This window comes from Schistocerca piceifrons, chromosome 10 (genome assembly GCF_021461385.2).
Source record: "Schistocerca piceifrons isolate TAMUIC-IGC-003096 chromosome 10, iqSchPice1.1, whole genome shotgun sequence".
Lineage (NCBI taxonomy): Eukaryota > Metazoa > Arthropoda > Insecta > Orthoptera > Acrididae > Schistocerca > Schistocerca piceifrons.
Genome location: NC_060147.1, coordinates 1,478,983 through 1,503,144, shown reverse-complemented (window position 1 = coordinate 1,503,144; position 24,162 = coordinate 1,478,983). Strand labels below are relative to the sequence as shown.

The window sequence follows — 24,162 nt, the reverse complement described above, 5'->3', positions numbered from 1 at the left end:
TTTTTGTACATTGTTGGTATTCCAACCTGCTGTTTCCATTGTTTGTGCAATAACAGTTTCCTCTGTTACTTTCCCTGTGATAAATTTTAAATGGAAGGTGATTCACATATATAGGAATAGTAGTAGTAGTTTCAAAATCGAACACCGTGGGACTTTGATTGTGATTCAAAACCCCCTTCCCCCGCCCCTCCACACACACACACTCTCTCTCTCTCTCTCTCTCTCTCTCTCTCTCTCTCTCTCTCTCTCTCTCCTGTCACTAAGATTTTGTCTTCTTCTTACATTGGTTGAATTACTCAGCACAATTTTTTGCACTCATCATCACATTTTGTTTTGCTGCTCTTGCAGTGACTGTGTTTGCACTGATTTTTGCATTCTGTTTATCAAGTGAGATTCAAAGCAGTTTTTGTAGTTCTCAATTCCATAAACACTTAAATATTTCTAAGAGAATAACATGATGTGTGCAGTCAAATGCCCGGGAAAGATCACAAAAAGTACCAGCTGACAAATTTTCATTATTTAAAGCTTGTAATATTTAATGAATGAATGTATAAATAGCATTGAGCAACTCCTCTGTAATCAAAACTATGATGTGCTAAGTAAACTGTCTGAACTTCAATCTGAGACTATTCTTGAGTACATTACCTTTTTGTATATTTTGGGGACAAATGTCAGTAAGGAAATTGAACAATAAGTTCTTCTTGCCACATTTCTTATAAAGAAGTTTAATAGGGTCGTATTTCAATATGTGTGGAACAATTCCCTGTGCCAGGGATTCATTACATATATCAGTAAGATATTGCTTATTGAGTTAGATCAGCTCTTTAGAATTCTGTTTGTAATTCCATCAACACCAAGCAAGCTTCCAGTTTTAAAAATTTTATAATTATCTTAGTTTCTGTGATGAACATTGGAGATGCTTCTAATTGCTTAAAGGTTTGTGGAAAGAAATTTTTAATACTTGCTCCTGCTTCTTCATCTGAATCATTCAATCTTAATTTTGGTGCTACATTTAGGAAGTCACGTTAAATGTACTCGCAGCTCGTGAGTTAGCAGTGACGAAATTGTCACTGACTGGTTGTCCTGTTCCCCATTTCGCAATATCTTATATACACTCACAGAAAAAAAATTTCAACACAAGGACGAGTAGTGTGAGACAAGTGAAACTTGGCAAGTGTGTTTCTACATCTGAAATATGATGTAGCTTCAAATTTTGAGCCAGTTTCATAGGACCGATGCCGGTAATGCCACTACGAGGATGCGAATCGGGTTTGCTTCAAATACGCACCGTAACAGATGTGTGCATTAGTTATGTTTGAGATTGAATGTCGTGATTTAGTATTATTCGAGAATGCCTTTAATGGGACAAATGTGCCATTATTAACACTTCAGTGAATTTGAACGAGGTTGCGTAATGGAGCTAAGAGAAGCTGATGTTCCTTCTGCGATGTTACAGAAAGCCTCGTGGCAGGAATGTAGACGCTGTACACGGTTACTGACAGCAGCGGTCACGAGAAGACTGGGCTGAGGCGGCGGCGTGGCAGAACAGAGGGGGGGAGACCACCGTGCTCGGCGTACAGCTCTGGCACCTCGTACTGCACCCACGGCGACAGTCTGAGAGGCAGTCGGCACCGTAATGAAACGGTGAACAGTTACAGGTCGGTTACTTAAAGTGTAGCTCTGAGCCAGATGCTCTGTAGTGTGCATCCCACTGTCCCCAAACCGTCGCCATTTGCAGCTCGAGTGGTGTCGGGCGAGAGCTCATCGGACGGGAGCGCGGAGGTCCGTTACATTTTCCGACGAAAGCCGGCTCCGCCGTCGGTACCGGTGATGGCCGTGTGTCCGGTCGAGGACCTGCGTGCAAGGCGCACTGGACCTACACCTGCAGTTATTTTCTGTGGTGCGATTTCGTTTGACAACAGGAGCGCTCTCGTGGTTTTCCCGTGCACCCTGATAGCAAATTTGTGTGTCAGTCTGGTGATTTGCCCTGTCGTGCTGCCATTCTGGAACAGGATTTTCCGACAGCATACCGCTCGCCCACGTACTGCTGTCGTAACCCGACACGCTCTGAAGAGTGTCGACATTTTGCTTCGGCCGGCTCGGTCGCCAGATCTCTCTCCGACTGTGCGCGTACGGGACGTCAGTGGACTACGACTTCGGCGTCACCCGTAAACGGAACTAACTGTCTCCGTATCGATCGACTGAGTGTGACTGGCACGGGCACCGTCCCACGAACTCGCATCTGGCACCTGTGTAACACGGTGCGCGCACGTTTGCAGGATTACAATCGAGGTTCTGGTGGTTACACTGGTTATTAATGTACCGGCATTTTAAATTTGTAATTGCTTATCTCGCTGTTACATTAACCTGTAATCTTGCAGTGTTAATCGTGTAAATGTGTTGCCTAGACAAACGTATCCCCAGAATTTCATTACTCTACATTAACTATTTTTTAGTTTTGTGATTTCTTCCTCTCCCCCCAAATCAGTGTAGTTTTAATCTTCTTATCTCCATTAATTCTGTGGTGTTCATGTCCTCTGCAATGGACAACTGTTAATAGTCGCTCCGTTGGCAGTTTTAATCAGTTCTTAAACAGCAAATGCACGTATCTCACACTGGCGGACACTCCCTGCTGATGCAGTGCCCTGCATGCATTTGCAACCTCAGCACTGATTAAAAATGCAAATGAAGTGATGATTAACCGCCGTTTGCCATATGATTAGTAACTTCTGTCGTGCTGTGCATGTCTCTGGACACCAGTTATTATAGTTCTTGACAGCTTCACACATTGCACCTTTCATTCACCATCTCTCTAGCTATGCCTTGTTTGACAACTGTTATGCAGTAGTCTCTGTGCAGTGACTGTATATATGCAGGGCCCCTGCCATAATGAACTGTTCTACTAGGTGCACATCTAGGGAATGCACTGTCAAATATTCTTTTGAATGTGAGCCTTAGTTCCTCTAAGTGCTTCTCTAAAGAGTCGAACGTTAAAAGTTCCCGATTGACATATGACACCACTACCACTTTATCTAGTTTGCCGAACATACAGATCCTTCCGGGTCGATACAACGGTGTTTTTCTGATACGGTTAAGACTGTCCTGCTAAAATTTCTCCAGTTTGCTGCTGTACTGGTGAGAATGTGTAAGAGAAGGCCGAGGCATCGACCTCCCACCGAGATGACACATTCTCGAAGTCATCGCGTAGGCTGTCTGTGTTCGAATGTCTCACAAGTTCATATTTACATTTAGAAGTTGTCGAGTGTCAGCTCCGACACGTCCCTAGGGGAGAGGAAATGCGATGTTCTTTCCTTCCTTCCAAATCTGTGGTATTGAACTTCGGTTGAATAATTTGATAAATATGCTTGTTCTTTTACATACTAGGGGTTCCTTGAAACACAGATGAAACAATGTAGCTGTATAATTAGAATTGTGTAGCTTCCTGACTTTTAGGAAGGTTTCTGCAGGTCCTCGCAGAATTTCAGTGGTGCATTGTCATCTTAACTTGTGTAGAAATCTAGTAAACAAAATGCCCACAGGACTACAAAGGTAAGAGCTGTTTTGTTTTTCCTTCCAGGTCATTTATGACTTCTTTAAAAGAATTTAATTATTCTGTTCATTGTATCAGGCTGAAACAAAAATTTTTCCTGCTTTTCTTTTTTTCCAATACTAAATGCTCAATGCTATTTTCTTGCAACTGAAATGAATATGACACAGATCTTTTCATTTATGCTACTGTTCCACACTGTGTGAATGGGGTTAAAAATGTCGGACAACTTTTCGTCTAGTGTCCACTATAGTGCTGTATTTATGCAATGCACTGCACGTGGCAGAGATTTGTGATTTTGGAGATCTTATTTATGTTTGGCCCTTAATCCGTGGCAAATGTGAATTTGCTTTATTCCAGAGCAGTCTCCGTCTTGTAACTCCGTAAGAATATATTCTCTCGTTTTTCCAGCATCTGGAAACTTTGTGGTGAGGAGCTCATCGCTTCACAGGCCTAGTTTACACGACGACACTGGCTCGCGCCACTCGTCGCGTGAAACGAGTTGCACGCAATTGTCTGTAGACGGGGCACCACCAATGTGCTCTCCAGTCTCATCAATTGTCAGTGCAGTATATTCTTGTGTAAAATGAAAGTTTTCGCAGCTTCACGAGTTGTGGTGGAGGTTATGCATCTTCGTGTGAAATTGTTGCATAAGACAGAATAAAAGATGTCAGCTCAGTTGCTCAGCAACCTTGCTCAAAGAAATTGTAGTGGAAGACCCCAGAAGTTATTTTAATCATCTTAGAATGTCATCAGTCCAGTTGACTATTTTTAATGGAGTTTGTTGTCGACTGGCAAGACAACCAATCCACTATGACAGGAAGCCGAAAGGCACGCATTTGAACTCACACAGGCTGGTGTGGGGTCTGGAAAATGACAAGGAATTGAGACTAGCAAAAAAGGTACGTAGCTTCTAGAATACTTAACTTTAATCCATAATTGGTGAACATCGGTCTGACGGTACATGCATCACAAGATAAATAGCAAATGATAATGGCGCCTTGCTAGGTCGTAGCAAGTAGCAAATGACGTACCTGAAGGCTATGCTAACTATTGTCTCGGCAAATGAGAGCGTATTTTGTCAGTGAACCATCGCTAGCAAAGTCGGCTGTACAACTGGAGCGAGTGCTAAGAAGTCTCTCTAGACCTGCCGTGTGGCGGCGCTCGGTCTGCAATCACTGACAGAGGCGACACGCGGGTCCGACGTATACTAACGGACCGCGGCCGATTTAAAGCTACCACCTAGCAAGTGTGGTGTCTGGCGGTGACACCACTGAGTTAACAAAGCAATAAGGGAAAAAGATGCTGTAATGCAGTAATGTAATGCATTGCCAAAGCTAGAATTACAAATCACTTTGCATTTCTTGGTATGCAAGGATTCATATTCTTCTCTACAGTACTTGTATTGTGGTCCTAAATCCACAATTGTTTCTGTTGTTTGTGATACCATCTACATTGAGCTTGCAGAATACATTGAGGTAAAGCATGGCACTGTTTAATTGTTTATGTATTATTATTATTCAAAATCAAAAAATACATTTGCAGTAAGAACACACCATTAAAATTTAACTTGATTCATTGTGGTGTCATAGTACAATGTGATGTCTAACTATGACAGCCCTTCTTCCCAGCCCAGTATTTCTTTGGCAGCAACCAACTGTCCCGAGTGGACGAGTTCTTTCTTTTGCCTTTCGGCCGAGAACTGCTTCTACTTTTAGGTAATTAGGGACTGGATTTCCTCCATTGACCCTATTCTATGTTCTTCTGGCAACTTTTGCATTTACTCCACAATGCTCTTGCAAAAACTGGCAATTTCATGCTGCTCCTGAGGCTGATACGTAATTGACCGTAGCTCAAAAACACCATTTTCAGAAAGCTGGAAAGGGTCTTCGGCATGCCTATTCCGCGTACTGTGTTCAGATGCTGCCTGCAGTCTGCTGCTGCTGCTGCTGCTGCTGTTAGACTGAACACTCACAGTGCCATTGATTTTGTTTATGCTTGATGTGGGTCGATACTGTTTCTCTCTTATTAGTATGTCCAATGCGTGCTGATTTTCATCTTCATTTTGTTTTGCACCATTCCAGAAGCGACAGAATGAGATTTTTGTAACTTGACTTGTAGCGTACCCGATCATAATTTGGGTATTGTTTGGATCAGTAATCTTGATTACTTTGTACAGGTACCACAGACTGAAGACGAATGGAGGGATACGAGGAAGGACTTTGGAATTCGATGCAATTTCCTGTGCTCTGCTTTGGTAGATGGGAAACGTGTCCACCAAAATGTGTTTCTGAGTTTATCGGTTCTAAGGGCACCTTCAGTATTGTTCTCTTTGTTGTTGCTGACAGTAATTACTGTTTCACTTACATCAGTATAGGTGAAGCAGGAAGGGCAGCCGGTAGTGGCAATTTTGCAAGCTGTATACTAAAACTGGCAATAGCATACGGAACTCTTGGTTCGCCAGAAGATGCTGCTTCAGTTGTCGACAATGCTTTCCCGTGAACACTGTATTTAATAAAGCCTTTTTCAAAACGTGACCCTCTGAGTTTAAAGGAAACAAATATTCAACTACATACTTTTGAGAGCTCACCATGTTGTGGAAAATGCGTTTGGAATTCTGGTGTCAATATTTTGTGTATACCATTTTGCCCACAAATAGTGAACAAAATTGCCAGGGCTACATGTGTTATCTATAAGTGGCAGAGAAAAACAGCATGTCAACAGTACAAACAACCACAATTGATACACCGAGAAAATGTGGATAACAGAGTTTACGAGCCAGAAATGTGGAGAAGCAGAAATGCTGGTCGACTGATAAATGCAGAGCTACCGGCCGGCAGCAATCGTTATTCGAAGCGAGCCGCATTGAGAACAGAATGTTTTGAAAACCACTTTCTTACAGATGGAGCTGTACCTTGGCAAAATTTAAGAGTTTAAAAATATGTACTAATACTACAGATTGTGAATGTCAATCAGTGATGTGATTTTTAAAATAAATGAATATTGTGTAAAGAATTCAGCTTAGCAGATTTGTGTATCCTTTGTACACAATTTTCCTTAAAAATGAGCCAACTCGATCCGTGGGATTTTCATCTTGTAGACGTGGACTGTTCCACAGCCAGATGTTTTGCTTGCCTGCATTTTTCGTTGTTTGTATATATATCCTAATTGAATGTATTTTGCCACGTAGCTCAGACATCATCAGACCTTCAAGCTTAGATCACGTAGGATGGCCTCAAGTACAGTAACATCTTGCTGCTTGTTTTTGTAGTCATCATCACGGGAATTGTGGGAATCCCGTAAACATCTACGCATAATACACGGTGGAGAGAAAGTGTGTCACAAAATTTTAACCCCGGATAGCTGATGCCAGTAGCAACCAAAATTACTAATGTCGTGTAGATTGACAATACACCATTTTTACACTACGGAAACATGGCCGTGGGATTGCCTGTTGCCGGTCCTCGGTTGAGGGGCAGCCCTGTGGTTGTCGGTTTGCACAAACGAATGTCCCTCTCCCCATCACTGCCCCAATGTGATACGTTTGTACGTGTGAACCGACAACCGTAGCACTGCCCGTCAACTGACGAACGGCAACAGGGCAATCTCACGGCCAATCGGAGCGTGTGGCGCCAAATTTCTGTAGTTCAAAAACGGTGTTTTCGACCTACACGACATCAGTAATTTTGGTTCCTACTGGCATCAGGGCATCCAGGATTAAAATTTCGTGACACAATTTTTCTCCACCCTGTATAGATGCCCAAAAAGCGAAAAATTTCTTCCATTCTCCACTTCATATTTCAGTTTGTTTACACTATACTGACACACCTAACCTCAAAACTCTTGCAAATAGTGTCGTCAAAGTTGGAACGAGCTGAAATTGTTAAGTTCCACCACCGAGTTGCACAAATGCGTGCTGTGCATGCGCAGTTGTTAGGTAGTGCAATTGCACATGACGTCATGTAAACATATCTTTAGTTCCCATTTGTTCTCAGAGTGTGCTGGATGTGACAGTAAGATAATTTATCTAGCGAAAATTATCAGTCCAAAACTTGCAAGTTGTAGCACATTCGTTCTTTTATACGGGGCGCGATGTCACATGTCACTTGGTTAGGTCTTCAGTACGTTGTGACTCAGTTCTCAGAGAAGACGAAACCTCTGGTGCCGTACAAAGCACAGTGAGTGCACCCACACAAGCCTGCACTTGTCCGGTGAGTCTCCCTTGATCCACACTCTTGTCTGACTTTTCTGAACTCTACCTTCCAGGCCTTTTCCTTCACCCCTCTTTCTTCCCCTTCAACTCTTCTGCCAGAAGAAGGAGCCAATGGCTCTGAAAGCATGTAAAAGTGTGTGTGTGTGTGTGTGTGTGTGTGTGTGTGTGTGTGTGTGTGTGTGTGTGTGTGTGTGTGTGTTTTCCCCTACCACCGCTTGAGTAAATTTTTTGTCTATTCATATACATTAAAATATTTGATGATGCACCTATTTCTTGTTGTGCTCATATTGCCTCCCTTATACGTGAGTAATATTCTGATCCCTCTCTTCGGCACTGAATGTAGCCCACAGGACAGGTATCCGAGTATCAACAAATATTTATCCTGTTTGCTGCCCCATATAAAGATTAAATAACATTGGAGCTAGCTGTAAATTAATATGAATGGTCAACATGTTGCCATATTTCTCACTGAGAGTGTATTATAATTGTAAATTAACAGCTTTGTTCTAAAGTATGATCACAGATCACAGTTATGATTCATAGAACTTTCAAATAGGTAATTAGATTTCTTATGTTTGTAAGTGTAGTGTTGGCAGAAGAGCCAACACTGTGTTTCTAGAGGAGGCCGAAATGCACGCGTTTAATTACACGCTGACTGGCGTGAGGTCTGGAACAGGACAATATCTTGAGAATTGCAAATAAAGTACGTAGACGATGTAATACTTAACTTTAATCCACAATTGTAGAACATCTCTCTTGATGAAACATGCTTCACATAATAAATATCAATTGAATACGGCGCCTTGCTAGGTCGTAGCAAATGTAGCTGAAGGCTATGCTAACTATCGTCTCGGCAAATGAGAGCGTAGTTGTAAGTGAACCATTGCTATGAACGTCGGCTGTACAACTGGGGCGAGTGCCAGGACGACTCTCTAGACCTGCCGTGTGGTGGCGCTCGGTCTGCAATTACTGACAGTGGAGACACGCGGGTCCGACGTATACTAACGGACCGCGGCTGATTTAAAGGCTACCACCTAGAAAGTGTGGTGTCTGGCAGTGACACCACAGTAAGTACATAGTATGGTGTCCAATGTCAAGAACTTTTCATTGTGAAGGACACTAAATTGTGGGAAGGTATGTATGAAGATGTTCTTGTGCTACCCGTAACTTAATTGTGTAGGGTGACTTCGTTTTCTCCACTATTGTGTTGCAGAGCTAATACAATACACATAGTCATTGCATTTCAAAGAATTGTCAAATCATTCACCTGCCTCTCTTTCTTTTTGACAGATCTCGGTCGAAGCTATCAGCGGTGAAAACGAAAGGCAATGTTTGTACACTGGAATAATGTTGTCTTGGACAAAACCTCGCAGACTTTCTGAGCAAAAGAACTTGGTACATCTACCGCTGTTGTTATGCAGAGGTCAAATGAAAACTATTGAATCTGTACACCTCACGTTGCACATTTTATTAAATTGCAACATAAAAGAGCTGACGTTTGCGAATGAACATATGTTGTGGATACTTGGCCTTGCTGCTCACTTTCATGATGAAAGGTTTAATGAACTGCATCTAAGATTTCTCTCTCCGGGCCTGGGGGATAAAATTGTTCTAGACTTCACTATATTGATGGCAGTACTCAAAGAACTTTGGAGAAGGTGAGTTCCCTTGTAAACTGTTAAAATCAGGTTGTAAATTTTACAATTCCGTAGTGCATACTGGAGAAGGTGGATGTAATTTTTGTGCATGCACACTGTTCCTAGCTAGTAATAGTCCATAATGGAAACCTGATACACAGTAAATAGTTCAAAACTTTCACTTCCAGGCTTTTAGATCAGAAGATTCCCTTAGCTCCCAGACTGTTAATCTGTTCGCAGTTGAAATTTCTCGCCGCTTGGTGTATTGAAATAGCTGATAAATTTGACGGACCACTGAATGATTTTGAGCTCACCTGAGACAGCTGGAGGCTGTGGGATGCCTCAGGAGTTAACAGGAAATGATTTTTTGGAGGAACTTGTGGCACTGCCTAGTGGAGAAACAAGACACTATTTCAGAATAAGGTTTAGGATTACTAATGACAAAAAATTAAATCGTAACACAACACACACACAAATGTCATACTAACTAATGTAAATCCACCCCTTCTAAACGCGTCGTTGAAATAAATAAAACAGTGACTGGCAACAGCAAACTTGTTTCATTTAACGTCAGTAACAGTCACAGTAAAGCCTAACCTAAAAATGTTCGCATTTAAAGTTAATCTGCCCAGTCAGGCAATCAAGGCTATTTTAGAGTACAAAAACAGTGCAGAAAAGGTCGCAATGACGACACAACACATACACTTCAATAGGAATTGTCTCAAGAATAACGTCATTCCAAATTATGTCAAGATTGGCATTAAAACAAACACGACAACTGCGAAGAAAACACCGGAAATCGCACGAAAACTCTGGGTGAAAAATGAACCGAAAGAACTTTATATTAAAAAACAAATGTTCAACACACAGATTTATAATGCAGAATTACAGTTGGGAAAGTTGCTTCATAGATTAGAATATGATTCCATAACCAAAAAAGTCAAAGAGTACACAGAGTTCATCGTTCAGAAAACTAAAGTTACACAGAAGAAAAAACTAGCCAATCTTATAAAGCAACAATTACCTCCCAAACCGAACCAAAACAGCCAAAAGAAACACACATTCTACACACCTTTCCTCAACGACACGAACATAATATTCACTGCAGAAGAAGAGGCACTACTCTGCAAAGGCTTAAAACACAATCTTCAAGCTCTGCTGGACCAAAAGAACCAAGAAAGGCTCATCACTTGTGTCACACAGATCTCGACCATCGCCTTTAAGAAGCAAACTGACAGAATATCAGCCTGCCACAAAATTAACGAAATCATTGAAAAGGAAATTGCAAAACCATTCTCAGCATACAAGAAAAGAGAAGAAGCCCTTACACGTACCATTAAGACTAAATTAAACATGAATAATGCAATAATTGTAAAAGCTGACAAGGGCAACACAACTGTTGTAATGGACAGAACAACATACAGAGAAAAAACTTTAGACTTCTTCCAAACCAGCAACATAACTGAAATACATAACAATCCAACAGCCAGAATACAAAAGGAGAGTAAACACATTTCAAACAACATTAACTTTCTACTCACCATCCAAGAAGCAAGAAACATTGTAACAATGAGCCCACAAGCACCTTGCCTTAGATCACAACCAAAGATCCACAAAAATGGGACCGCCATCAGGCCTATAGTGAGCTGTAGGAACAGCCCAGCGTTCAAGCTCAATAAAATACTCTTCAGAATTCTCAAACAAGCATACATATTCAATAATGAGAGAACACTTAAAAACACAACAGAATTCACACAATATGTCAAAAACATACAAGTACCTGATGGAGACATACTTGCCTCATTTGACGTACAAAACCTTTATTCCTCCGTGCCAATAGATCCCACACTACAGATAATCAATGCCAACCTACATAAACACAAAAAAATCCCTTCAACTCACATTAATGAACTAATGGACCTGCTTGAATTCACACTTTCACACAACTATTTTAAATTTAACAATAAAATCTACAAACAAACAGATGGTCTGGCAATGGGCTCAAATCTTTCCAGATTGCTAGCAGAAACCTAGAAGACAAAATCCTGAATTCCAATCACCATCTCCTCAAAAATATCATCTACTACTACAGATATGTAGATGATACCATCATTTTAATCAAAGGCACTAAAGATGACATCAGTGAGTTGAATCAGTTTTTCACCCCGCAGCACACACAATGGCAGCATTCCGGTACATGATTAATAGAGCTATCCAACTACCACTCTCTGAAGATAAATGTGATCAAGAAATTGAAATAATAAAACAAACAGCTATTGAAAATGGTTATAACAGCTCCATAGTAGACACCCTAAAACACTCAATAATGGCAAAGCAATACCAACACAAAAAACAAAAAGAAAATAACATCTTCCATACAATCCCCTTTCTAAGTAACATTTCATACTAGATTGCCAATGTCTTCAAACGAAAAGGCATAAGCATATCCTTTACAACAGACAAAAAGATTGGACAGAACTTACCCCACAACATTGGCACACGAAACCCACTTCATCACACAGGTGTGTACAAAATTGAATGTTTGAACTGTGACTGCTTCTACATAGGCCAGACAGGCAGGTCATTTGAGATTAGATTCAAGGAACACATGGCAGCACTAAAAAACAAAAAATACCACACATCAGCAATAGCTACCCACCTGCATGAAACAAAACACCATGTTAACAACACAAATATTGACATCCTACGCATCAAACCAAAAGGCAAAAAACTAGACATCCTTGAAACACTCCAAATATACAAACACCAAATGAAACAACCAGAATCCATCTTAAATGACAAAAATGACAATATTTACAATAGTATCATCTCTGTTTTCAGCAACTGCCTACACTCTTAAAAATGCACACGCGCGCGCACACACACACACACACACACACACACACACACACACATCCTAATATTTACCATAAATATTGACAGCTGCCAAGAGCTCAAGAAATTGACCTCATTCACAGATAATTCATCACACCAACAGCTGTACCCCTTGTCAGCTTAAAACTGTATGTACATCAACTACTGGCACAAATGTATATCTGTCTGCATATTTTATAGCATTAACCAATGTATTACCCCAACCTTTAGACAGCTAACATATGTAACATGTAATCTTAAGAACCCTTGCCATGAAAATGTTTTCTCTCATACAATCACTCTTTCCTTCCTTCCTTCCTCTCTCTCTCTCTCTCTCTCTCTCTCTCACACACACACACACACACACACACACACACACACACACACACATACTTTCTCCCTCTCTTCCTCTCCTTCTGCCTCCAGTCCCTCACATCTGTTTATTAATACCAATCAAAGAGTGTCATCTATGTATGATTTTACTGCTGTAGCCAATATGATCATTGTAATTCAAGTCTGTAACATTTCACCTAACTGTTATTAACAAGTATGAAATTTAAGCCATTTTAACATTTCACCTGATTGTACAAACGAGTACGAATGTTTAGCTGTTGTACAAACGAGTACGAATGTTTAGCTGTTTTAACTTGTCAAAATTGGATTTATATACCACCTGCAGTACACACACATACATTCGACACCTCAAAACAAACACCTCCAAATGCTTTAAACAATTATTCTGTAATAATGTTGTTACAGTGTATATTCTTTGCACTTTGCGATTATGTCTTCTCTTCTGCTATACGAACCTTGCACCCAGCTGATTCCGGATGCCATATTGGTTTACAAATGTGGCAGTATACATGTGATGTGTTACGACAGCAAAAGGAACCTGTGACCACTGGAGGTACTCTAGTTTATTTATTTTATGTTTACCATTAGATATCAGTTTAATTTTTTGTCAAAAGTAATCCTAAACCTTATTCTGAAATAGTGTCTTGTTTCTCCACTAGGCAGTGCCACAAGTTCCTCCAAAAAATCGTAACACAACACACACACAAATGTCATACTAACTAATGTAAATCCACCCGATGATGGAGGTTTAAACCTTCGAAACGCGTCGTGGAAATAAATAAAACGGTGATTGGTAACAGTAAACTTGTTGTTTCATTTAATGAAACATGAGGCATTCCATCAAATTTCCAGGTAATCATTAGCACACAATCAAAGAAGGCTCAGTCAGATCATGGTGAGCACTATTGCGCTAGTAATACAGGAGCCCACACTCGTAAGTTGCTGATAGTATAACTAAAAAAAGAAATCACTCGTTGTCAACCTACAACAGAGAAAATAAATGTGTCATAATAGTAGTTTTGACATTATGATTTGTTATGGGGCATAGGATAACAAATGGAAAGGTACCTTTATGTCTCTTATGATCTCGGAGATAGCATTCAACGTTAAGTGGAACAAAATTATTTCTTCCAATTCATCTTACGGTTTCACACACGACTGAGTGATCTATATCTACCTAACCAAAAAATAATGAAACGAACTGAGAAATACAGCTACACATTGTTTAACTTAATCTTATAAAAATAGGTTTTCTTCTACGTCTACACGTAGATACTCCACTGACTACCATATTGCGTGTGGCAGAGGATACGTTATGCCAGTATTGGTGACTTTCTCTCCTAATTGTTCTGGTCATTTGTTGAACTGAGGAAAAATGACTTGTCTGTATGCAGCCTAATGTCTGTTATCTTAAGCTGCATTTACTCTGTGTTTATAAACATATCTCTGTTTGCAACATAGTTTCACCAAGTCTTCAACACGTTTGCAATGATGTTCACCGTTTGTATCCCTGTCTACACTAGCAACAAACATTTCTACACGTGTAGTCACATTGTCTGCTATTCTGAACCGGCAGAAAAATTTCACATTGTGTTTTTGTATTGGTAGCTACTTTATGACAAGTGAAGAGGATGAATAAATGATATGCAGTGCTCCATTAAGAATACTTGACGATACAAGCAGTTGAAGAAAAATACGTAGTTATCGTCGGTGGATAAAAACTTACTATAGAAGACATGGTGGGAATGACACACTGTGCAACATGAATTAGGAAGACTGTTCAGATTTTCGTAACTTCAGTACAGTTGTCACCGTCTAACAGATGTGACAGAGAATGCACAGGATAAGGTGGCCGATGCGTAGTGATCAATTTTCATCCAAAGCACTGGGTGAGTTCATTTGTTTGTTCAGAAGGGGAGACCGACGGTGTTTACTCCCTTCTGGCTGCCCAGTGATGACAGAATCGAGACACGTGCCGTGCCTTCTTCCGTGAACTATTTTACAGAAACTATTTGGTAAAGAAATTCTGCTTTTGCATTACTTACAGCTTTATATGTTAGCTCGACGATGACGTGCCCCCGTTTTGTTGATGGTCACAGTTATTGTGATATTTGCACACAAATAAGGCACTTTGTGAAATGCGAAAAAGCTTGCAACGAAAAATAGGGGTCGCTACGATTTTGCATTTCGTGATTATTACATAATATTTTGCTGCATATGAAATTTAGTTAACATATTGAAATTTTCTTTAGATTCGGGTGGAGGTCTCAGTCAGTCATCAGTCTCGAGAAAATTGATCCGATTTAGCACAATGATTTGCAGTCGCACGTGCCATTGGTAAAGCCAGTAAAATATCCACAAAATTCCCCATATTTCATAAATGGTTTGAGATGCTGAAATTAGATTTTGGCAAATTGAAGGAGGAGATAATTTTGCCGTACGGTTATTATGTGTAACTTCATTATGTACTGTGTTATTTGACTAACTACAGAAGAAAGAGTATAACTTTTAAGGGCCATCGATAGCTGGTGAAGTGAGAAATGCTACGGGCTTTAGAACAGCGTAAGTGAAGACATTATACGTTTATTTTTGGACCGAGGATGTGCTTTATCATAAGCTGTTTACCTTACTTTCCCCTCAGTTCCTCACTTAATAAACCACCAATTCTGCACCTGCACAACGTGTTAGTGAGGTGAGACTGTGTAAACTCCACTGCGTTTTGGCAAAAGAAGCAAAGTTTAACACGGCAACAAGAGATAATGTGTAGGTTTTACTCAAATTCGCCATTTGTGATATTTCTCTGAAAGTTACAGATCGTTAACAAGCTAGGCGAAAATAAATTGCTACATTTTTGGCAGAATTCTTTTTAGATACTAATCAAAGTAGAGGTGACAGAACTTTTTTTGTGGTCACCATGCAAGTATGGACACGGAGGTGCGCCAATTAATATTTACAAGAATGTCAGTGTACGCTTCAGTTTAGATTGCACATTTAGAGAAGGCCGACTGCTTCATGGCTACAGGTGTGTGCCACTCGTGTGTTCTCTGCGTTAGGGCTTCGTATGAACCCTAACACGGTAATCCTGGGAACATGGCAGAGAGTCTGTCACGTGTATCTGGAAAGGCAGACCTTAGTGATGTAGATATTCTGAAGGGATACAAATCCCTTTAGAATTTACTGGAAGAGCTAATTGCAGCAGGAAATGTGGACACTGTCAAATTTCTGCAGAAAGCGAAACTAGAGGGCCCACTACCTATCACCGTTGCACTGAAGACAGTGTGGCTTCCGTGTAGCGTTGTAGATTCAGGGCGGCCATTTTCACTGTATAGTGACTTTTGGACAGATCGGTGGTGTACTCTCTCCAAAGAGATCTTCGAACTAGTGAAATAGCGTCTTATGAGAAACTTTACACGTAATACCGCTGAAGGGTTGTTTTTTGTGTTCCACGCCCCTATCTGTAAAAACAGAACTTTTGTAGGATAACGTTTTTGTCCGTCTGTCTGTCTGTCCAACTGTCAAGAACTCTTTTTCTCAGGAATGGGTAAATGTGTCAAGTTGAAATATATGTCACACATTAAGGTCTACAGTCTCTTGGCAACATAAAAATTTTAAGCTTTTAAGTCAATTCAGTCAGAAGATAGGTCATACTGTTTGATACTCGGAAACTCATTCGTCAAAATCAATAGGGTACTTCTCGTTGACTTCGAATCGTGAAATTTGCAAAGATACACAGTTTCACATTACATGTAAGGGAAAAAATGCAAAAAAATTGTGAATTTGTAGTTACTTCACTCGAAAAATATTTTTTATAATTTTGTATCTGTCTGTCCTCTGTTAAGACCTGTTTTTCTCTGAAGCAGTTTTGTGTTAGCTTCAAATTTTTGTCACTAAGGTCTACGGTTCCTTGGCTATGTAATAACTTAAATCGGTGCAATCAAAAAGTTTTGCCATTTTGCCACGTATTTTGATACTCGCGTACTCACACATCAAAACCTATAGGGCACTTCCCTTTGATGTAGAATTGTGAAATTTGGCTTGAAGGAAGGTTTCACAGTACAAGTAAAGTAAAAAAAAGTTAGATTGTAACTATCTTCTTCTTCATGTGCCGTCTCCTCTAAGAAGGTTGGCTGTCATCATGGCAATTTCTGATCTTGATTTGGCTGATCTAAGGAGTTCTGACGTTGAACAGTTGTACCAATTTTTTAAATTGTCAATCCAGGATGTCCGTCTTCTACCCCTCGTTCTCTTCCCACAAATTTTCCCTTCTAGTATTATTTGCAATATTTTGTAATTTACTCCCCTAATAACATGGCCTAAATATTGTAGCTTCCTTACTTTAATAATTTTAATTAATTCTTTTTCCTTTCCCATTCTTCTTAGGGCTTGTAACTATAACAGGTAATAAATATCTTTTTGCCATTGCAACATAAACTGCATTCATCATCCATCAGACGCATAATAGATGAACATTACTGCACGCAAATATAAAATGTAAGTTATAATCATGTTTTAGCATGTAAATAAAAAATATTTTATTAACTCTTTTGTATCTATGTACATAAACTCTTCACTTCTTTTTGTATCTCCAGACTAATCTGAGGATCTACTGTAGAGATTTTGGTACAGTCTGGGAATTCCTGAGACTGATATCTTGCCAGTATCTGTATCGAAAATTGTTGAGATTCTAGAGATGATAATTAAGTTTGCATGTAATCCTGGATGCAGGAGTTCTATGCGCCAGGTTTTCTTTTTCTTTCTTTCTTTTTATTACTTAGCAATTTCATTGGTTTAATGTAAATGTTTCTTTCTCTGTCCAGTAATTCAAATAAAAGTGGTGGGTATTGTAGTATTGAAATAAGAGATAACTGGCATGAAAAATACTCTGTCTGAAAATAACATAAAAATTGGACATAAAGAAATGATTTTTCCATGAAGTTAGTTTCTACTCCTCAAAAAATTGCTAGTGTTGGATATAGTCTTTCTGTCAAGTAACAAGCACCTCTCAATTTTGTGACTGCAGTTGCCATCAGCATAAATCTGGGAGTTGAGGTAGATGAATGTAGAAACTACCTGCACTGTTTCTCCTTCTCCGTGTCATGAAGTGATAAGTGTAGTTTCCATAATTTTCATTTTCTTGACATTCAGCATGAGACCAGTTTTTGCACTTTTTCTTCCACCTTCAGAAAGAGGATCTTTTCCTCGCATTCTGCCATCATTATGGTATCATCTGAATATCTGAAGTATATATATTTCATATGCGTACTACAAACAATTTACAATAAATTCACACATTATAGAGTAATTTGTCCTCTAGAGAATTTACAATATTACAATGCTAATTTATAAAATAAAATACTTGGAAATAATAAAGTATTATGGAGTCTTTGCTTCATATCTCATTCTTCCAGAAGTCCCCGTATGCCCTCGCTATTTCGCTGCACGCCGTCAGGTCTCGGGCCGTGCACGCTCTCGGCTAGTTTACTAGCGGACATTTAAGCAGGTGGTTTGTGGTCTGGATGTTCCCACACGGACACAAAGCACTTTCACTAATTCCCCACTTGTGCAGATTTTTGTTACATCTGCCCATTCCCGAACGCAGCCTGTTTGGGGTTTTCCATCTCTCCCAATCGAGTTCCGCACCTGGTGGCAGCACTTCCTCAGAACTGTGGGCAGATTCTTGTTGTTCGTGCCACAGTCTTTTTCTAGAAGTTTTTGGTGGATCTGTGAGTGGTTTGGGTGAGCGGAGAGAGCTACTTGACTTAAGGCGTTTTGGTACCATTCGATACCCACATAGCAGATGACGTTGATCTCGAACCTGTTTTGTTCGTTCAATTCTGCTTTGCATTGAACGTCAGACATTTGGTGGAACAATTCCTGATAAGGAGTACAGGTGTTCCACTCTTGTTGGCTTAAGACATCCAGTAATATGTCTACACATGTGGTTCAGGACAGTGTCCAGGTTGTTTGTGTGGCATGACCGCTCCCAGACAGGACTTGCAAACTCAGCAGCAGAGTAACAGTGTGCGATTGCGGTGTGCGTAAAAGTTTTGGATTAGCTCCCCATTTTGATGCCGTTAGCTTGCCGAGTAAGTTATTCCGTGATCGGACTTTTGCCCTGCTCTTCTCAAAGTGCTGCTTGAATGACAGTGTCCTATGAAGAGTAACTCCCAAGTACACTGGGAAAGGGCAGTAGGTTAATCTTATGTCGTTCCACCAAACATTCAGTTCTCGCTTTTCGCCTCTCTGTTGTTAAGATGGAATAGGCAAGTCTGGGTCCTACTTGGATTGGGTTTCACCTGATTTTTATTGTAGTAGTTGGTGAGACTTTCCAGGTTCTCAGCTAGTATTTCCTCAATATCCTGACTGAACTGCTAATGCCCTATCATCAACATAAATGAAAGATCTTGACTGGGGACTAATAGGCTGGTCATTTGTATAAATATTGAATAACATGCGGCCAAGAACATTGCCCTGAGGAAGCCCATTTTTTCGTAGTCGCCATCTGCTCTTCTTACCCTGGAACTCAACAAAATATCTTCTGTTTGACACAAACCATTCGCGTGTCCAAAACATCGGTCAAAATTTGACATACGGCGAAAGGGAAAGTGTTTAATAGGTCATCCATTACCCTTATCAGTAAACATCAGTCTGATCTCACAAGAGCATGCACACTTTCGACATTTTGATCAGTTTTTCCAGTTGAAGGTCTCCCTGAGCAAGGTTCACCTTCACTGCATCTCGGCCTTCCAAAAATGTTTTGTGCCAGCGAAAAACTTGTGCTCTTGTTGAGGAATATCCCCAATAGATCTGTTTCAACTTTTCACGTGTAACACTCACGGGTTCTGCAAGATTAACACAAAACTTGACGGTATAACGTTGCTCTAAATTCCGCTGTTCCAATTTTGTAACTCAGAACAAAAACACAACATTGCTGACGGTACTGTCAAAATTCACGTGATAGCTGTCCGGAGCTGAAACTCGGACAGAGTATCTGGAAGGGGCGAACACATCGGTCTGCATGACTGCAACAACACAGCTTTGCCAGATTGCTTGTGGTGTTGTCAGTCTGCTGTTCTCGACCATCTTGCATAATATTCAACAGTGTAGGAAAAGACAGACTGCTACTTACTCTAAAGAAGACACGTCAAGTTGCAGACTGGCACAATTGAGACACTCGTATAAAGCATTTGGTCGCAGCCATCATCAGCGAAAGACAAACACACACCATTCGTACGTACAAGGAAGCACGTGGCACGCACACACGACGGCTGACTCCAGCATCTGGCCCTAGGTGCTGGAGTTGGCGGTCATTTGTGCGTGAGGTGTGCTGTCTTGTGTGTGTGTCTCTTTTTCTGATGAAGACTGTGGCCGAAAGCTGTATGGAACTCTCTTTTGATAGTGCCTGTCTGCAAGTTGACGTGTCTTAGTTACAGTAAGTAGCCACCTATCTTCTTCTACATTGTTGATATTCCAATCTGGAGTTTCCATTGTTTATACAGGGTGTTACAAAAAGGTACGGCCAAACTTTCAGGAAACATTCCTCACATACAAATAAAGGAAAGATGTTATGTGGACATGTGCCCGGAAACGCTTAATTTCCATGTTAGAGCCCATTTTAGTTTCGTCAGTATGTACTGTACTTCCTCGATTCACCGCCAGTTGGCCCAATTGAAGGAAGGTAATGTTGACTTCGGTGCTTGTGTTGACATGCGACTCATTGCTCTACAGTACTAGCATCAAGCACATCAGTACGTAGCATCGACAGGTTAGTGCTCATCACGAATGTGGTTTTGCAGTCAGTGCAATGTTTACAAATGCAGAGTTGGCAGATGCCCATTTGATGTACGGATTAGCACGGGGCAATAGCCGTGGCGCAGTACGTTTGTGTCGAGACAGATTTCCAGATCGAAGGTGTCCCGACAGGAAGACGTTCGAAGCAATTGATCGGCGTCTTAGGGAGCACGGAACATTCCAGCCTATGACTCGCGACTGGGGAAGACCTAGAACGACGAGGACACCAGCAATGGACGAGGCAATTCTTCGTGCAGTTGACGATAACCCTAATGTCAGTGTCAGAGAAGTTACTGCTGTACAAGGTAATGTTGACCACGTCACTGTATGGAGAGTGCTACGGGAGAACCAGTTGTTTACGTACCGTGTACAGAGTGTGCAGGCACTATCAGCAGCTGATTGGCCTCCACAGGTACATTTCTGCGAATGGTTCATCCGACAATGTGTCAATCTTCATTTCAGTGCAAATGTTCTCTTTACGGATGAGGCTTCATTCCAACGTGATCAAATTGTAAATTTTCACAATCAACATGTGTGGGCTGACGAGAATCCGCACGCAATTGTGCAATCACGTCGTCAACACAGATTTTCTGTGAACGTTTGGGCAGGCATTGTTGGTGATGTCTTGATGTTCTTCCACCTACGCTCAACGGAGCACGTTATCACGATTTCATACGGGATACTCTACCTGTGCTGCTAGAACATGTGTCTTTACAAGTACAACACAACATGTGGTTCGTGCACGATGGAGCTCCTGCACATTTCAGTCGAAGAGTTCGTACGCTTCTCAACAACAGATTCGGTGACCGATGGATTGGTAGAGGCGGACCAATTCTGTGGCCTCCACGCTCTCCTGACCTCAACGCTCTTGACTTTCATTTATGGGGGCATTTGAAAGCTCTCGTCTACGCAACCCCGGTAACAAATGTAGAGACTCTTCGTGCTCGTATTGTGGACGGCTGTGATACAATATGCCATTCTCCAGGGCTGCATCAGCGCATCAGGGATTCCATGCGACAGAGGGTGGATGCATGTATCCTCGCTAACGGAGGAGATTTTGAACATTTCCTGTAACAAAGTGTTTGAAGTCACGCTGGTACGTTCTGTTGCTGTGTATTTCCATTCCATGATTAATGTGATTTGAAGAGAAGTAATAAAATGAGCTCTAACATGGAAAGTAAGCGTTTCCAGACACATGTCCACATAACATATTTTCTTTCTTTGTGTGTGATGAATGTTTCCTGAAAGTTTGGCCGTACCTTTTTGTAACGTCCTGTATAACATTAATATGGAACAGAGGTAGGCGTGGTGCTAATGTGGAGCCTTGTGGGGCACCCTTAGAAATTTGACAATTAATGCGTAGAATTAAAAAGTGCTAGAAAGAATAAATGAGTAAATGTGGATACTGAAATGTCATCTGAAGACTGGTCACATTTGTGAGGTGTGGGTTAGTTTGTGCGATGATAGTCTACTAGGCACTGGGAGGAGTATCAGCAGCTGGGGAGTGAGATTGTAGGGCCAGAGGAAGGAGAAAGGTCAGAAGGTGGAAAGTGGATGATGGAGGAACCTAAGTGCAGCAGTATTTGTTGTGATTAAAAGAATAATATGGCTTAAGTGGGGCACCATCTGTCAAAAGACTGTTGTCCCAGACCTAAATTACATTGTTCCATTTTGTTTTTAACTTATCTCTTTATTGATGTAAGCATAATATGTTCTGTTGCAGTATCCACGGGACTGAAACGATCTACATAACATATGACCAAATAAGCAGTTTAAGAGAAAAGTGCTACGCAATGCTTGAAGAAATATATAGTGTAAATTTAAGAATGTTACATTTAACTCGGATAAAGTGCAAAGACTTGTCAGTGTCGGTCAAAGGCCACGTAAAGTTTTCGAGAGAGTTTGCCAAATTGTTGCTGACTTTTGTACACGATATAGGATACATGCAAGAGAGTGGCATTACAGGTCAGAGGTAGAAAATAATGCAAATTTTTATTTCTCTGTGATACATATTAGTGTAGTTTACAAGATAGGAAACAGGTATTACTGGAAAGTTTCCACTGAATATTAAGTTATGTAATCTGAAGTTTCTTGCTATGTGACTTGTCTTGTACCCTAGATTATAAGTTATTTTAAACAACAGCAAAAGATGAATGAACGTTTATTCGTTCGTATATAGTTATTTGCCCCATTATGGATAATTACCTTACTGTTTAGCTTGCATGTCTTTTTCCAGATAAATAAATACCTTCTTCTTTCTTTGATACAGGGAAGCTAAATCAAAGCAAAAGACACGGAGGAGAAGAGAGGTAACAGACATTCAGGCAGGCACTGGAGGAAGAATTGCAGCATTCTGCTGCAGTGAACGTCGGCATTTCTTTTTGTATGGATCATTTTCTCTACACTGTATTTCATAGTAACATAACAGTCTGATAAAAGGATGGACTTTTCATTAAATTTGTGAATTTGACCTCTGTGGCATGATTCCTTTCGTCCATTACCTGCACGTACCTGTGAACTCTTTGCAGCAGATTGCCGGTAGGAAAGCCGAGCAGAAACATACAGTATTGCAACTCGCACCTGGCTGCATACAATGTAACTATTCCAAGAATAGGGAAAAGGTCTTAATTTTGAAAAAAAATTGGAAATATTGGCAAAACTTTGGTATGTTCTGAACCTTGATAATGTACACTTTCATTGCCAAGCCCGTGCTAATCTTAACACGGTCATACACTAACCCTTTCATTCGAGTTAGTAAGTTTAGGGTAATGTATTTCAAGTTTATCAGTGTTTGACGCACTCAAGTTGTTAGTCACCGATCTGCTCAATATGCCACGCGGAATTACTGTCTTTTCTCGTACACAAAATTACTTAAAAAATCTGTACTTTCTAAAAACACACCAGAATAAATATGCCTTCACTTCGAAACACTTTTGAAGCACGTAGCACAACTAAAACCGGCAAATTGTAACTTCCTTCAGAGCTCATACTACACACTATCGTACCATCGAAATGATGGGCTCCGACTAGTCAGACTGCTGTAAGCATTCTTTATCTCTGAGAGAAAAGACGCGCGAAGAATCATATGTTCCAATTGGGCAGTTTTCTTTGAGACCAATATAAAAACATTATTCTCCTGCGTTAGTCCACGTTTTTCACCACTAAGCAATCGACAAACAACACCCTTTCGAACTATACTTTTTCCCGAAATAAATAATTAACATTCTGATATTTTGTTTATGCTTCTCATTATTAACTATTTTCATTTGCACTCGAATTAGCTTTACTTTTACCATAAACATGCTTAATACATTAAGATACAAAATTACCCATCGTCTGCATTCGCACTGTCTGAAAAATTTCTGACACTAGTTCGTACAGTATTTATCAGTAGAACAGTGCTCCACATATTTACTTTAGACCACATTCACGCATCATTCACACTACCGACAGAGGCTGATTAAACTATGTACTTTAGTGTCTGCTGGTTTGTCGACCTGGTACCGTGGGGTTTTTGGCTTGTACAGCATTTCAAGTTCCATTAACTTCGCCTTATATGTGCTTCGTTCAACTTTATCCAGTGGAACATTTCTTTGAACCTAGAACCAACTATCCGCTTTCATCCACTTCATCGTTGTAGCTTTATCCATCACAAGAGTGGTATGGCGGAATATCCAGTATTGTAGAACATTATTTTCACAGTCAGTAAATGTGTTCCTGTACGTCCACTTTTATTGTGAATCTTG

At 40.5% G+C, this 24,162-nt stretch overlaps 1 protein-coding gene across 4 annotated transcripts in view; it reads left to right on the top strand.

The window, feature by feature from the left end:
* The window catches only part of LOC124718901, a 191,533-nt gene extending 168,647 nt beyond the window's left edge, over nucleotides 1–22,886 (top strand). For 2 of the 4 annotated variants that reach the window (XM_047244548.1, XM_047244547.1), the window contains exons 4-6: nucleotides 9,051–9,418; nucleotides 22,140–22,388; nucleotides 22,686–22,886. In XM_047244548.1, the coding sequence (XP_047100504.1) occupies nucleotides 9,051–9,418; nucleotides 22,140–22,388; nucleotides 22,686–22,833 (765 nt within the window). In that variant the 3' untranslated portion in view covers nucleotides 22,834–22,886. The remainder of the gene's footprint in view (nucleotides 1–9,050; nucleotides 9,419–22,139; nucleotides 22,389–22,685) is intronic. The other 2 variants (XM_047244549.1, XR_007005935.1) reach the window with 2 other exon arrangements.
* The last annotated feature ends 1,276 nt before the right edge of the window (nucleotides 22,887–24,162 follow it).